Source organism: Pleurodeles waltl, chromosome 1_1 (assembly GCF_031143425.1).
Source record: "Pleurodeles waltl isolate 20211129_DDA chromosome 1_1, aPleWal1.hap1.20221129, whole genome shotgun sequence".
Classification (NCBI taxonomy): Eukaryota; Metazoa; Chordata; class Amphibia; order Caudata; family Salamandridae; genus Pleurodeles; species Pleurodeles waltl.
Genome location: NC_090436.1, coordinates 860682656 through 860698092, shown reverse-complemented (window position 1 = coordinate 860698092; position 15437 = coordinate 860682656). Strand labels below are relative to the sequence as shown.

The following is a 15437-nucleotide window of genomic DNA, read 5'->3' as shown; positions in this document are numbered from 1 at the left end:
CCATTTTGGATTTCATCCAAGCCATTTCATCATTGGTGTGGCTGCCAAAGAGGATAGATCCCAAAAAAGGCAGATTGACAATTTGTTGTTGGGACTCCGGTTTCAGAGATGTGAGGCGGAGCCAAGAATGTCTGACCAGGGCTACACCATGACAATATTCATGTGTCACTAGTATAGAGGAATCGGCTGTAGCACTTATTATGTGATTTGAGACTATCAAAGCTTCGTTTAGAACTTCCACTAAATCCTCCCGATTGTCTTTGAGCAGATCTTTGGCGAACTTCTGGACAGACTCCCACAATGCTCTATCATATCTGCAGAGAAAGGCAGCTGCACTGGCTGCTTTCATGGGAGTTGAGTGCCACATACTTTGTGGCCCACAGAATCCAAACTCTTGCTCTCTTTATTTGGTGGAACCAAAGAGGCAGGAGTAGTGGCATGGTGTTTCTTTGTCGCCAGTATGACAACAGAGTCTGGAGGAGGGTCTGAAAAGAGGAAACATGGATCCTGCTCAGAAGGTCTGTGCTTCTTTTGTAGCCTCGATGGAGCAGACTTGGTTGAGGCCAGAGTCAAAGAGAGTTCTACTACCAGTTCTATGATGACTGCTACTAAAGGAAGGAGGTGTCTGGACACTGCGTTGGTGAAGTGTCTTGAAAGTCCCTGATGTTGAAGGCAAAGGCACAGAGATTTGTATATGTAACTTTGCCACTCCTCTCACTAAGACCTCTTGAAAGGTGTTAATATCAACTGGGGAGACTCTAGGTGGTGGAGAGTCTGTAAGGGAGGGCGAATAGCGTCCTGTAGAAATGGAGGATGTGTGTCTAGAATGATGTCTAGACCATGATCATTTCTGTGACCTTGACCGTTATCTTGATCTGCGATGGTTGGATCATTGTGTAGAATGACACAATGACAAATGTTTGACCGACGGTGCTTGTGATGTGAACAATGGTGCATTCTGGGATGTGACTTTGGTCTTGGACAAGGTGGTTCCGCAGGAAGCATTGATGCAGGAGGGACTGGCGCTGCAGGCAGAGGCTGAGGAGGAAGTGGTGGTGGAGGCAGAGGTTGCGGAGGCTGAGGAGGTGATAGCAGAGTTGGTGGTGGTGAAGGAGAAACCGGCAAGACTACTGGTGAAGATGGAGAGTACATCCTGGAATAATCAGATCCTGGTGATGAAGAAATGCATTTTCTCTTTATCTGACATGTTCTCAACGTCAATGTTCTGTAAATGATCCCACACCAATGGTTCATGAATTTTGTTGCCTCAATCTGTACCTTTCTGTGGAATGGCGGACTTCGACATATCGTATCTGAGAAATTCCAACAATCAGTATACAACTGAGGGATAGGGATGGCGCTCTACGCACCATTTTATTGGATGGAATCACAAACGAATACAAAAAACTTCATTATGGCATGGATGTTCGGTGAAACCGACCGCTCGACTAGCCAAGCTTACTAAGTGGGGCATGGTTGGCATCACAAATGGGTTTTTGGGGGGAGACAGTGTATGGCAGGGATTGTACATGAAGTCTTTTCAGGAACTACAGACACAATTTGGCCTACTAAAACACAATTTTACAAATACCTACATCTTTGCCATGTCCTTATGGGCCATTAACCTGAGCACCTAAACTTGCCAGAACACAGTCCACTTGAAGCCTGGTTTTTGATGTGCCCACTGGAAAAGGAGGGCGTCTCCCAGGTGTATCAGTCCCTCATCATCGAAGCCCCCAGATAAATTAACTGTTCTCAAAGATGGCACAGTCCTCCATATGAAGCAGACTGGAGAGAGGTTTGATTGGACCCTCTGGAAATTACCATCTCAACCTCTCAAGACTGAAATACCTTCATGTGTCACAGCTCACACCTAGACACTTGTAGCATGCTGGACGACTTAGTAGTCCCTCTTACTTTTGTTTCATGGAACCTGATGCCGACTTATTTCATATGGTTTGCCAGTGCCCTTTAATTTTGTGACCTATTGGCTAATAATCAGTAATACACTGAGCCGCATCATGGAAAGAACAACTGATTCAGTTCTTTAGGGATCCTTGATTATTACGGTGGTAACCAGGGAAAGAAGGCTCTGGTTGGAATGAACATTGCACATAAATGGATATAACTAGAGCCTAGTCCCCCAGTGTTGGATGGCAGGCAGCAATGAATTAGTGTGCAAAGCTGGAAGAACCCATGTGTGGAGCTACAATGTGTTCTTGCAAACACTGTAAGATCTGGAAGCAGTGGGGGGGGGATTACTATGGGTGGATGTGCAAGAACTGTACCAATTGCTAACAACTATTTGCTGGATTAACACCTGGATTATTATATGGATATAATATCAATAGAATTGATTCATAAAAAATAGGGTGTACAATATGAAAGCAGCAGCCTGTCGCTTCCCCGCTATCTTTACCAAAAACATTGACAGAATTTTTTTCTCGAAACATCATTCATTACTGTTTTTGGTGAGGATTTTCTGCTTTTAAACCCCTAGATGCACAATCACTAAGACGTTTTTTTAAAATTACCTATTCCTTATGTTATTTTCCACACAATCCGAAAGTAAAAGAAACTAGTTCGTAGCCCATCCTAAAATGATATGGCATGAATGAACAAGTTACTTACCTTCGGTAACGATTTTTCTGTTGGATACATTAGCTACCTGTGGATTCCTCACCTAATGAATACTCCCATGGCGCCAGCATTCGACGGAAATCTTCTTCCTAGCTTCTGCACGTCGACGAGGACGTCACATTAGCCCACGCAACGCCGTCTGACGTCATACAGGCAATAAGAAGTCCTCGCCGACGTGCCGACGTCAGTACCAACATTTTTTACGTGCATGAGAACAATAACCCTATGCAATGAAAGATTAAGGCAACATCTCATAACATTGCAAAGTACACAACATCACAATAAAATGTCTATAAATTTAATAAAACTTTTGCACCTTTTTAAAACAAAACATTTAAATATACCAAATATGTATATACACAAAGAAATATATACATATACAAGAATCCATATATACAAAATCTACTGCAGTCCTAAAGACCAAGAGGAGCACCCTCAAGGATTACTTGGAGAGACAAGACAGGCAACGAGGAGGCGGGTGGGACCGTGAGGAATCCACAGGTAGCTAATGCATCCACCAGAAAAGTCGTTACCGAAGGTAAGTAACTCGTTCTTCTGATGGATACAACTACCTGTGGATTCCTCACCTAATGAATAGAGTCCCAAAGCAGTACCGCACTCGGTGGAGGGTGCCTGAATGGTCAAACCAAGAAATCCTGCAGCACCGACTGTGCAAAATGGCCATCCCTTCTGACCTCAGAGTCCAAGCAGTAATGCTTCGCAAAAGTATGAAGGGATGACCAAGTAGCGGCCTTGCAGATGTCAACCACAGGAACACCCCTAGCGAAGGCCGAAGTGGCCGACTTAGCTCTGGTGGAACGAGCTCTAATACCATCAGGAGAATCCTTCTTTGCTAAAGAGTAACAAATTTTAATGCAAAGAACAACCCACCTGGAGAGTGTTCTCTTGTGGACTGCCTTTCCTCTCCTCTTGCCCACGTATCCGATAAACAGCTGATCCTCCAGCCTGATCTCCTTCATTCTGTCAATGTAGAAGCTTAACGCCCTCTTTGGGTCCAAGCGATGTAGTCTTTCTTCTTCCTTTGAAGGATGAGGCGGAGGATAGAACGTGGACAAAGTGATTGTCTGAGCCAAATGAAAGGGTGAAACAACCTCCGGAAGGAAAGCAGCCTTGGTCCTCAACACCACTTTATCCCCGTAAAAAGTTGTATAAGGGGGTTTTACTGATAAAGCCTGCAACTCACTCACTCTCCTTGCAGATGTTATAGCCACCAAGAAAACTGTTTTAATAACTAAATATCTTAAGGGGCAGGAATGCATAGGCTCAAAAGGGGACCCCATAAGGAAAGTCAGGACCAAGGACAAATCCCATTGTGGCATAACGAATGGTTTTGGAGGATATTTATTTAGAAGACCCTTCAAGAATCTAGGAACAATAGGAGACTTAAACAATGATGGTTGGTCTGGCAGACAAATAAAGGCTGACAAGGCAGACAAGTAACCTTTAATAGTAGCCACTGCACAACCTTTCTGCGCTAGAGACAAAGCAAAAGATAAAACATCTGACAAATGAGCACGTAAGGGATCAATCTGTCTCTCTCCACACCATACCACAAATTTAGACCACCTATTAGCGTAGATAGTTTTAGTGGAGTGTCGCCTGGCCGCTAAGATAACATCCACTACATCAGGCGGGAGAGAGAAGGAACCCAGGTTGCCCCGTTCAATCTCCAGGCATGTAGGTGCAGGCTCTGGAGGTGGGGGTGTAGAACCTGCCCCTGCGATTGAGAGAGGAGATCTGCCCTGAGCGGGAGACGGAGCGGAGGGCACTGAGAGAGTTGAAGTAGGTCTGTATACCCATACCCTTCTCGGCCAGTCCGGTGCTACCAATATGACTTGGGCCCGGCCTTGACGAACCTTCCTCAAAACCCGAGGAATCAAGGGTATGGGGGGAAACGCGTAAAGCAACTGGCCGTTCCAGGACATCTGAAACGCGTCCCCCAACGCCCCTTGCATCGGATACTGGAGGCTGCCGAATAACGGGCAATGCGCGTTCTCCCGAGTGGCAAATAAATCCACCTGAGGAGTACCCCACATCTCGAAGATGTGGAGGACTAGATCCGGATGGAGACGGCACTCGTGATCTAATGAGAAGTGACGACTGAGAACGTCCGCACGTACATTCAACACTCCGGCCAAATGATTTGCCATCAAGGAAATCTGATGGTCCTGAGCCCAGGACCAGAGTCGTAGGGCTTCTCGGCAAAGAAGATACGACCCCACTCCACCCTGCTTGTTTATATACCACATCGCGGTAGTGTTGTCTGTCAGGATCTGAACTGACTGACCGCAAAGGGAAGGGAGGAAGGCTTTGAGCGCCAAACGTACAGCCTGCAACTCCCACAGATTGATATGCAACATCTGTTCCGCTGGAGACCAACGGCCCTTGATCTCCAGGTCCCCCAGATGAGCTCCCCACCCTAGAGTGGAAGCATCCGATATCACTGTGGCCACCGGAGGTGGTAGTGAAAACGGTTTTCCTTGGGAAAGGTTGCCGTCCACTGTCCACCAATGAAGATCCGCTACAGCGTCCCTGGAGATCTTTATTGAATCCCTAAGATCCCCCTTGTGCTGGAACCATTGTCTGCGGAGACACCACTGAAGAGCCCTCATATGCCAGCGAGCATGAGTGACCAACAGAATGCAAAAAGCAAACAGACCTAGCAGGCGTAAGACTTTGAGGACTGGAACTGCCGCTCCTCTTTGAAACAAAGGAATCAGCGCCTGAATGTCCCGTACCCGCTGAGGCGGGGGGTAGGCCCAAAACCTTGTTGTGTCCAATACTGCCCCTGTGAACAGGAGGTGTTGAGAAGGCTCCAGGTGAGATTTGGGTACGTTCACCGAAAAACCCAGATCGAACAATAACTGCGTTGTCATTCGTAGATGAGACAACACAATCTCTGGAGACTTGGCTTTGATCAACCAATCGTCCAGGTAGGGAAAAACCACTACCTCCCTCTTTCTGAGATGTGCTGCAACAACTGCCATCACCTTTGTGAAGACCCGGGGTGCTGAAGTAAGACCAAACGGGAGAACCGTAAACTGGTAATGTTGCGATCCAACCACAAAAAGGAGACACTTCCTGTGCGACTTGATTATGGGAACATGAAAGTACGCGTCCTGCAAGTCGACAGACACCATCCAGTCTCCTTCGTTCAACGCTAATAGCACCTGCGCTAGGGTCAGCATTTTGAATTTTTCCTGCTTGAGGAACAAATTCAAAATCCTCAAGTCTAGGATCGGCCTTAGACGACCGTCCACTTTGGGAATCAGGAAATATCTTGAATAACGCCCCTGACCCCTTTCCTGCAATGGTACCAACTCTATAGCGCCCTTTGCCAACATGACTACAACCTCCTGTTGCAACAACAGAAGATGTTCTTCTGAACAAAAGGAGGGACGGGGAGGGAAGGGAGGAGGAAACTCCTGAAAGAGGAGAACATAGCCCTTTTCCACAATTCCTAGCACCCACAAGTCTGTTGTAATTGACCTCCATTGCTGCAGAAAAAGACTCAATCTTCCCCCTACAGGAGAAGTGTGACTGATAAAGTGGGGAAAACTAGGGCTGCTTCTGCTGTTGTCCACCAGAAGAGGATGAAGAAGAAGAGAGCTGCTGGGCTGGACCTCTAGCCCTACCCCTACCTCGCACTCTGAAGGTACGATAGGGCGGGTTGGCAGGTTGTTGGGCATAAGATTGAGACCTACGAAAGGCAGAACCTCTAGCAAACCCTCGAAACCTACAAAAAGGCCTGTACAATGTAGCAGAAGGGGTCTGCAAACCCAGGGACTTCGCTGTAGCCCGACAGTCCTTAAACCGTTCAAGGGCAGAGTCTGCCTTGTCCCCAAACAGCTTTTCCCCATCAAATGGAAGGTCCATTAAAGTGGATTGTACATCCGACGAGAAGCCCGAAGACCTTAGCCAGGCATGCCTTCTCGTAGCCACCGATGTTCCCATGGCCCTGGCAATAGAATCCATAGTATCCAAGCCAGATTGAATAATCTGCTGTGCAGCAGCTTGCGCATCCAAGAAAAGGGCCCCAAAAGATTTTTGCACTTCCTGTGGCAGATCTTTTGCCATCTCCTTAGCAGAGTCCATTAGGGCATGAATGTATCTGCCTAGCACACAGGTGGAATTGGTAGCTTTCAGGGCCATGCTGCAAGAGGAGAACATTTTCTTCGAGGATTGCTCCATCCTCTTGGATTCTCTGTCTGTCGGAACACCAGGGAATGTACCGGGGGCAGACTTTGCAGAACATGATGCCTGAACCACCAAACTCTCCGGAGTCGGGTGACGAGATAGAAAAACTGGATCTCCTGGGGCACTTCTATGCCTTCTCGCCTCTGCCCTGTTCACCGCAGGAGATGTCACTGGCTTTTTCCATAGGTCCATAATAGGCTCAGTCAAAGCCTCATTAAAAGGCAACAAAGGGTCAGCACTGGAGGTAGAAGGATGAAGAACCTCTGTGAGCAGGTTAGTCTTAACTTCTGCCGTGGACAAAGGCAAATCCAGATAGTCAGCTGCCTTCCTCACCACAGCATGGAAAGAGGCGGCCTCCTCAGTAAACTCCCCCGGAGAAGCAATGTCCCACTCCGGGAAAGTATCCAAACCACTTGCAGTGGCAAGTGCCTGGAAATCATCAGAAGGCTCTATCTCACCTTCCTCAAGCCTTCTGTATTCCTCTTCCTCCAGAAGCCTCAACGCCTTCCTTCGAGATCTTAAATGCGTCTCCAGAGCCGGCGTCGACAAGGACTCCATCGACGCCGACGATCTCAGACCTTGAACCGGTTCCGGAAGGCTCCCGGATTCAACTTCCTCGACGCCGAATGTACAGAAGGAGATGGAGCCGGTCTGGATGAGGCCATCAATGACGCCGGATGGCGCGGAGAAGGAGACGGATGAGAAGCCGACGGATCCATGGTCCCGGGCGAAGGACTCCTACCAGGGGAAACCCCCGGCGCCGGACCACCAGTCTCTGTAGGGCAGAAGGGCATAAATGGAGCAGCCCTGTACGACGCCGGCGAGCCCAAATTGAATGCCAATGGCCCCGTGGGACCCGCCGGTGCACCAGCAGGGGCCATAGATTGAAAAACAGCATACATCGCATTAAAAAATGCGGCCGGATCCGTCCCTGGAGTCGGGAAAGCCGGGTACTGCTGTGTAGACATCTGGGGAACATCAGGATCTCTCGGCGCCAGTGAGAAGCGAGGACTACCTTGAGTGACCTCATAGACTGAAGGCGCTGGTGACAACCCCGGACTCTCCGGCTGAGGCGTGACCGTAGGACTCATCTCCCACGTCTTCTGGCGCCGTGACGAACGAGATCTCGACCTCAAACGACTCCTCGATCGGCTCCGCTCCAAACGGCGCCGAGAGTCATGACGGCGCCAAGAGTCATGATGACGCTGCTTCTTATGTTTTTTGGGAGAAGCATGGGAAGAAACCTTCTTGTGTTCCTTCTTCTTTGCCTTGGCCAAGAAGAGCTTCGCTTCGCGTTCCTTCAGAGCTTTCGGATTCATGCTCTGGCACGAAGAACAACCTTCCACATCATGTTCGGAGCTTAAACACCAAATACAATCCGAATGGGGGTCGGTCACTGACATCCGACCCCCGCATTCCCTACACGGCTTAAACCCGGACTTCTTCGGAGGCGACATTGTAACTTCAAGAGATCGCTACAGTTACCAACGGGCCAGGAAGAAAAAACTGTTGGAGACGAATGCACGGAAAAAGTACTTAGTACGCGGACGAGGACCTCTTATTGGCACGTTGACGTCAGACGGAGTCACGCGGAGCCGTGCCATTATGACGTCCTCGTCGACGTAGACAGCTAGGAAGAAGACTTTCCGTCGGATGCTGGCGCAAGGATCGAATTCATAAGGTGAGGAATCCACAGGTAGTTGTATCCATCAGAAAGTGAAACTTATCACATGGGAGTTATACTAAGAGAAGAGACAGAGGGCTGCAGATTGAGAGGCAATGATCAGCTGCTATGTGTCCTCAGCATCCAAGCTGTGAATCTCAAACAACACACAGAAAGACAGAGCAGAGGACTGATAGATTTATGGTCTGTCTGAGTTTACTGACATTACGTGAGGCTAGGAATGTTTAGGGATCCCTGAATATACAAATCATTACAAGGGGAGTAAAGAAAGAGCTGGGGTCTAGGTTGTCCCAGATTTAGTGACCATATTACTATACCCACTCAAGTTGTAGCTTATGAACCTATGAAACTCAGGGAGTCCACAACACACATTTGTGGCAGAGAGGTAATCCTCCTGTGGGAACAATGATAGAAGTTGAACATTTTATTGTAAGAACCTAGCAACATTTACAGAAAGTGCGCTTGGGGATCTCACAGAGCACATGTCCTATGAAGTCACTGTAGCAGAGCAATCCTATCTGTAGAGCAAGAACAGAGCAGAGAGACATGATAGGTCAGCGACATCCATACAAATTGCAGCCTTTGAAAGTTAGAAAAGCCACAGAATGCATACTCATTGGAGAGAGGCAATAATACTAAGAGAACAAATAAAGAGCTGAAAAAACGAAAGTCTATGGCCAGACATGATACACCAGTTAAACCACACAAAGTGCAGCCTGGGAAACCTACAGAATGGTGGCGAGCGCAGAATGCAGGAAGACAATATTACTGAGAGCAATGAACAGAGATGAAATCTACAATTGACAATCCCACAAAGAGGGCCACTGAAAGTTAAGTTTATGTTCCGATGTTCAAGATCAACAACAGTGATGCAGAGAGAGGGCTAGAGGCTCTCACAGAGCACACACCATAAAGACTCATCACAGTGGAGTAAAGGTAGCTTCAGAACAAACAGAAGGCCAATTAACAAAATCCTTTGTACATTTAGGAATGCAAGTGGCGAGACATGAAATTGTTAGGAGATAAGAAAAAGATGACCAAGTATCACAAATCTATTTACTTCTACATGCTACCAAGTGATATGTGGGAAATTAATCCTAAGCAAGAGGTAGGGAGTACGTGGCTCAACGCATGTTCAGCATTGCCAATTTGTGCACACCTACAAACATAGCATCAACTTGTGGCCATTCCCAACTTCACCCAAGATTAACCATCTTGGCAATGGTCAGAGATTTATTCAATACAAGGATCACTTTCGAGGTGGGAAGGGGAAGGGAACACCTACAATCTTGGTACAGTTGAAAGGAAAATCGTTTCTCCACAGGAAAAAGTATTGTAGAGAATATAATTTGGGGATCACTTACACACATATTTAAATTTAAAAAAGGAGATTTATAGGACACCCAAGAAACTAGTTTTTGCAAACATGCTAATTTTTTGGGAGGAGGGAAAACATTGTATGCCCCTTTAGAACTTGCTGTAACTGTAACGGCTTGGCATTAATGAATCATTTACACAACTTGGAACATTTTGTATGTTTGGCTGTATCTGCTGCTTTATCTACAGAGGATTCCTATTTGTACTCAATGTCATGTGAGCTGTAATGTAAAACCCATGGCATGATGTTCTATACATTGATGGAAGGCATCATCCATATAACTTACGGTGTTGTATGGGGAAGAGCAGTGAGGGAGTGTGAGGATCTCCCTGAGAAGAGAAAGAGATGCAGGTCATGGGTCTGCCTACAAGTGTGATAGCTGTACTCTCAGCGGACAGAATGTTTTGAAGTTGGAAGATGGTGATGGGCTAGAAGACACCTACTGTTTAACTGAGGAGAGAGAGGGAGAAAGAGAGAGAGACAGAGAGAGAGAGCAAGAGAGAGAGGAGAAAGAGAGAGACAGGTGTATGTGTGTGTGTGCATGCTTTGGGACAGAAGGCTTGTGGAAGATGTCAGTTTAGAATTTACATGACTAAGGAAGAGCTAACCTGTGTTTCTCTGACCCAGATAATGTGGCTATTTGGTATGGATTCTGCACTCTGTTGTTATTGAGTGCTTCTGCATAGTATAGTCTACAAAGTCTGGTGTAGTCCATATTGTAAAACAACAAAGTAAACCGCAACAGCACAAGTAGACCTTAAAAGGACATCGGTAGCAATACATAAATAACACCCATGATTTTTAAGGTGTTGTTTTAAAACACATGTTTTAGAGGAGTTTTCATGGCTCACTCACTACAATGTGAAATACAGACTGCCCCATTGACTACCTTTGGTACTGCAAGGAGATTCCAAGTGAAACCCATCATAGGTTTGCAAGAAGTTGCTTTCATATGGTATAACCAACAAGCTTGAAATCCTGGGCTTCAAAGGAGTTAAATGTTTACACTTCCTCAACAAAAGATGCTCGACGTTTATTTGGCAAATTACATATTAAAATGAGAATAGGGGTTTGCAGGCAAAACAAAATGACTATTGCAATCAAACCTGCACTGGAGCCAGAGGGGTAGCATACTCAAAATCAAGAAAATGACTGTTCAAGCATCTTGACAGTGAGTATCAATGGAACCCATATCCGACAAATCTTGCACTGTCTTGATAAAATGAATGGTCCGATGAGGCCTTAATGTCAATGCAGAAAACATAAGGGATGAGAGAGGTTCGTCTACCAACACCTGGATCCCCCTCACCAATCCTTAGCAATGGTAGGTAAGTATAACTTGTCAGAAAGGTATGATGGCCCCAAGGTATAGCTGAACCCACCTGCTTCTGGAAAGTTTTTAAAAGTCAGAAATGCCCCTACATTACCTACAAAGCAGAGGACCTCAACGGATCTAACCTATTAGATACACCACTGATCTATTACACCAAGGATTAATGACTTTGTAGTTTGGGGGCTCCTCAAAGGGGGCAGATCCTGCCCAAAAATAAAAGGAAAAAATATGTACCTTTACTAGCATCCTGCAGAAGAAAATTACGGTGGTCTGGTCTGAGCCCTTTAGTGAAGTTACTTATTATTTTCAGTAATATCCCCATCTATTTTGAGTCTCATATAAATCTGCATCACATGGTCTGTCACTATTACAGACTATCTCTGTAAATGAGCTGCAGGACAAAAATAGAATATTGCACTTACCACAACGACAAAAAAGGAAAACAATTAAATAAATCTGCTTTTACTGGGACCAGCCATCAAAGAAAATTGTTACTGTCCTCTTGGTGGATTTATTATTTTTCTGTTATCCTGTAAAAACTGTAACAGAATACTAGCCGACACACAAAGAGTATCATTAAGAAGTGAGCTATGATAACTAGCAGAAATCATGTTATCAATGACACATTCAAAATCGTTAAAGAACCAAAAACCTTCCATACATGTCATTCAACAATGTACAAGTTAAACAGCACAAATGCACACTCAACAAACTGTTTACTTTAAACTACTGGTCTATGGAGACGTTGCTACCTCTCTTTTTCATCCCGTGAATAAAGGGATATTTTAAATGAGGTTAGTTTACTATGATTTTTTACCACATAGAGATTTCTGGGCAGTCTAGGCACCATTTTAAGGAAATCCATTTAAAAGAAATAAAGACAAAATATACATTCTGAAACCTGTATGGAAATATTCTAAAACATTGTCATTAGGAAATGTTTATATATTTTTTTTAATTTCTGTTACTTGCTAACAGTACTGCTTTGAAAATGTCTGAAGAAAGAAATCTGTTTCATATAGTTTGAAATGTTATGTTTGTATTTATTTGCAATACACATATCACAGAATCGCCTTCCATCATACCCCACCTTACAAGACAATCAGTAAGATACAAATTAGCCTTACCTTTGTACACCATAAGGTCGTTCTACTATAGGTTCTTTATATGGAGGTGGGACATGGCCAAAGTAATCCGGGTATGCCACTTCTGTATATTCAGGTACAGATTTAGTGTTTTTCACAATTTCCACATAGAGGTCAGGATCCTGAAGGGGTTGAAGAGTTTCTAAATCTGACAACCCAAGGATAACCTGCTCCCCTGATGAATGGGAGCTTCCATCATCGTCCTCTTCAGGATCAACGCCAGAGCAGCACATGGGCCCCAGCTGGACCAATGTTGGGTCAAATAGGTTGTTTTCACAAGATGAATTATGATGACATGTTCTACTGCAAGGAAACGTGGAAAGGCTCGTCCTGCCCTCCAAAGCAGGTGTGCATTCTGCCAAGCTATACTGACTGTTGTTTCGTGACACACTCTGCAGACCGAGTCTGTCAAAACCCTTCACTATTTCTTGATTAAGGCACTGGCATGGAGGGTGGGGTCCATTTTGAACAGTTTGCTGCTGTTTTACCACTGAAACACAATCATCACTTGAAAAATCCAGGATGTGTGGGGTCTTCTTGCGTTCCTCCTCGAGTAAAGTACTGATGCTCTTTCTACAAGCAAGGTCCTTAGATAGGTGATTATGTTCCACCGGAGGCTCCACGTCTGCTGTTGGGACAACAATAGGTCCAATACGATTCACACCAGATGAAGCAGACTTTGGCTCCTTCAATGCCTGCTGGAATTCCTTGGCAGAAAAACTCATGGTTAGAAAATATTAATTTACTTTGACAAATCAAACTAACAACTTCAGAAACACAAACTAACAGCCTACTAACGGGTTCAAAATTAATATCCACTAACACAGTATATGACATGACACTGAAGGGGAAATTAAGAGGGGACATCTGAAAACGTTAAACATTACCACTAATCCACTAATTTCATTTCCGCTTATTCAGTGTTTTGCACAGATTAATACATTTGCTCATTTCCTTTCCCCAAACTGTATAAAAATCAAGGCAGAGAAACATCTTCTTAAAGAAGACTTGCTGTGGATCTGGCGTACAATAAAGGGTGTAAGGCATACACAATAATCCATCCCTCACCTGTAGCCAAACATAATCTATACATCCATCTTTTCCAGACAAATGTAACTGCTTATCTTTGCTTGGGCAGGAGGTCTCCTCATGCGTTTCTGTTCATACGTTGAAGATTAATCTTCAAGGTAAAATATGTTTTCCTGTCTCAAAAGCTAAAGAATATACTCCCCCTTTCTATGACATATCTGATTTCAATTTATAAGGAAGAGTATGAAATTTTTCCCCAAAATTACTTGTACAACCATTACCCAAATTTAACGCCGGGGAACACTGACCTCTAATAGCTACGAAAACATGAAGGAAATTAATATTTATAGCACACACACAATGCTTTTGTGATTTTTAAACTAAAATTACTTTGCTCAATCCCTCTTGTACACCTCATCCAAAGCTTCCCTCCCTTCTGATGAGGTGATATAAGTACAGGGACAGCACATGGCAGAAACACTTTCTGTACCAGATAACAGCAACTGGGAAGGCCTGGAGCCTTCATAACGTCTCTCTCTCCAACTCACAATCAGGCATCCACACCTACAGTCTTAATAATATGTGTTTTTTCCCAATACTGAACAAAGGTGCACGAGAGAACAGTTTTCACGTCTTAACTGACATTGTGAGTACCCTAACTGACTCCTTGTTAAACTAAACTGTCTTACAGATATAGCCTTTCCCGTTACCTCTAAGGTAAAGGGATCTCCATTTCCGAAGCCTATAAATGGCTTTATTTAACCTTTTCCATGTTTCCCTTAACTAGTCTTCTACAGTTTTAGTGACTTACTACTTACCCTCCTATCCCTAGGCTAGAAGACAGAAGTGACCAAGTCCAATAAATTACATTTTATTGCCCGGTTAGCCCCATCTTCTGACCTTTGAACCTAAACCATGAATCATTTGGATCTCATGTGAAGAACACCACAACACCTTCAATACCATCAGTGTACGGTGCCTCACAAGTGTGACATTAAACACATTAGCTTTTGTTTGTGATTTTGTGATGGGATTATGTTTGATGTTAGACCTGTCAACCTTAGGGTTGTCTTCTCCCAAACATTCTTCTTCCTCCATTTTTGCTGACCTTATTTTCGGTGGCCTTCAGACGTTGTGCACTTTACCACTGTTAATCAGTGCTAAAGTGCATGTTTTCAGATGGTAACATTGGCTTATCCCTAGTTGGCATATTTTATTTACTTGGATGTCCTTAGTAATGGGGTACTCCATGTACCCAGGGCCTTTAAATAAGATGCTACTAGTGAGACTGCAGCACTGACGGTGCCACCACTTAAGTAGCCCTTTCAAACATGCCTCAGTCCTGCCAGAGTATACTGTGAGTGAAGTTCTAAACTGCAATTTCAACCTGGCAAAACAGACTTTTTGCCAGGCCTTTTTTTTTAAAATACATATAAGGCACCCTTCGGACAGGAGCTGACAACCTAGAGGGCAGGGTGCTGTGTATTTAAAATGCTGATATGTACTTTTAAGTCTCACATGTCCTGGTAGTGAAAAGTCGTTTTCCCTACTGTAGGCCTACCTCTCCCGTAGGATACTATTGGAGTTACCATATTACATTTGATATGCTGTCACTTCCAAATGGGAACAGGTAACCAGTTTTTGTTTGGAGTCTTTGGAATTGTAACGGAAAATCCTCTTTATGGTAAAGTCAGATTTTTTGTCACACTTTTGAAAATACCACTTTTAGAAAGTTGGCATTTTCCTGCCTAGGCCATTAGAAGCCTGCAGCCTGTCTATGGGTTATATAAATGAGTGTACCAGACAGCTGGGCTTTGTGTATTCCTTCTGGACAGCCACACAAAATAGTGAGCTTAGCTGTGCCTGTATGGGCCATCACTGGCAGGATGGGAGCGTGGAGCTGTTCACTGCCCTATTTACACTTCAATAGGCTGTGTCCAGCCTTAACACAAAGGGCTGCATACCACTTGTAGGGAAGACAGAAAAACTGTGCACTTGAAAGGGAAGGCT

The 15437-nt window shown here is 44.8% G+C and overlaps 1 protein-coding gene across 7 annotated transcripts in view; it reads right to left on the bottom strand.

Moving 5' to 3' along the window:
* Positions 1-15437, bottom strand: part of AGTPBP1 (ATP/GTP binding carboxypeptidase 1) — an 863873-nt gene that overhangs the window by 297941 nt on the left and 550495 nt on the right. For 6 of the 7 annotated variants that reach the window (XM_069229549.1, XM_069229576.1, XM_069229595.1 and 3 more), the window contains one exon: positions 12381-13105. In XM_069229549.1, the coding sequence (XP_069085650.1) occupies positions 12381-13105 (725 nt within the window). The remainder of the gene's footprint in view (positions 1-12380; positions 13106-15437) is intronic. The other variant, XM_069229567.1, reaches the window with a different exon arrangement.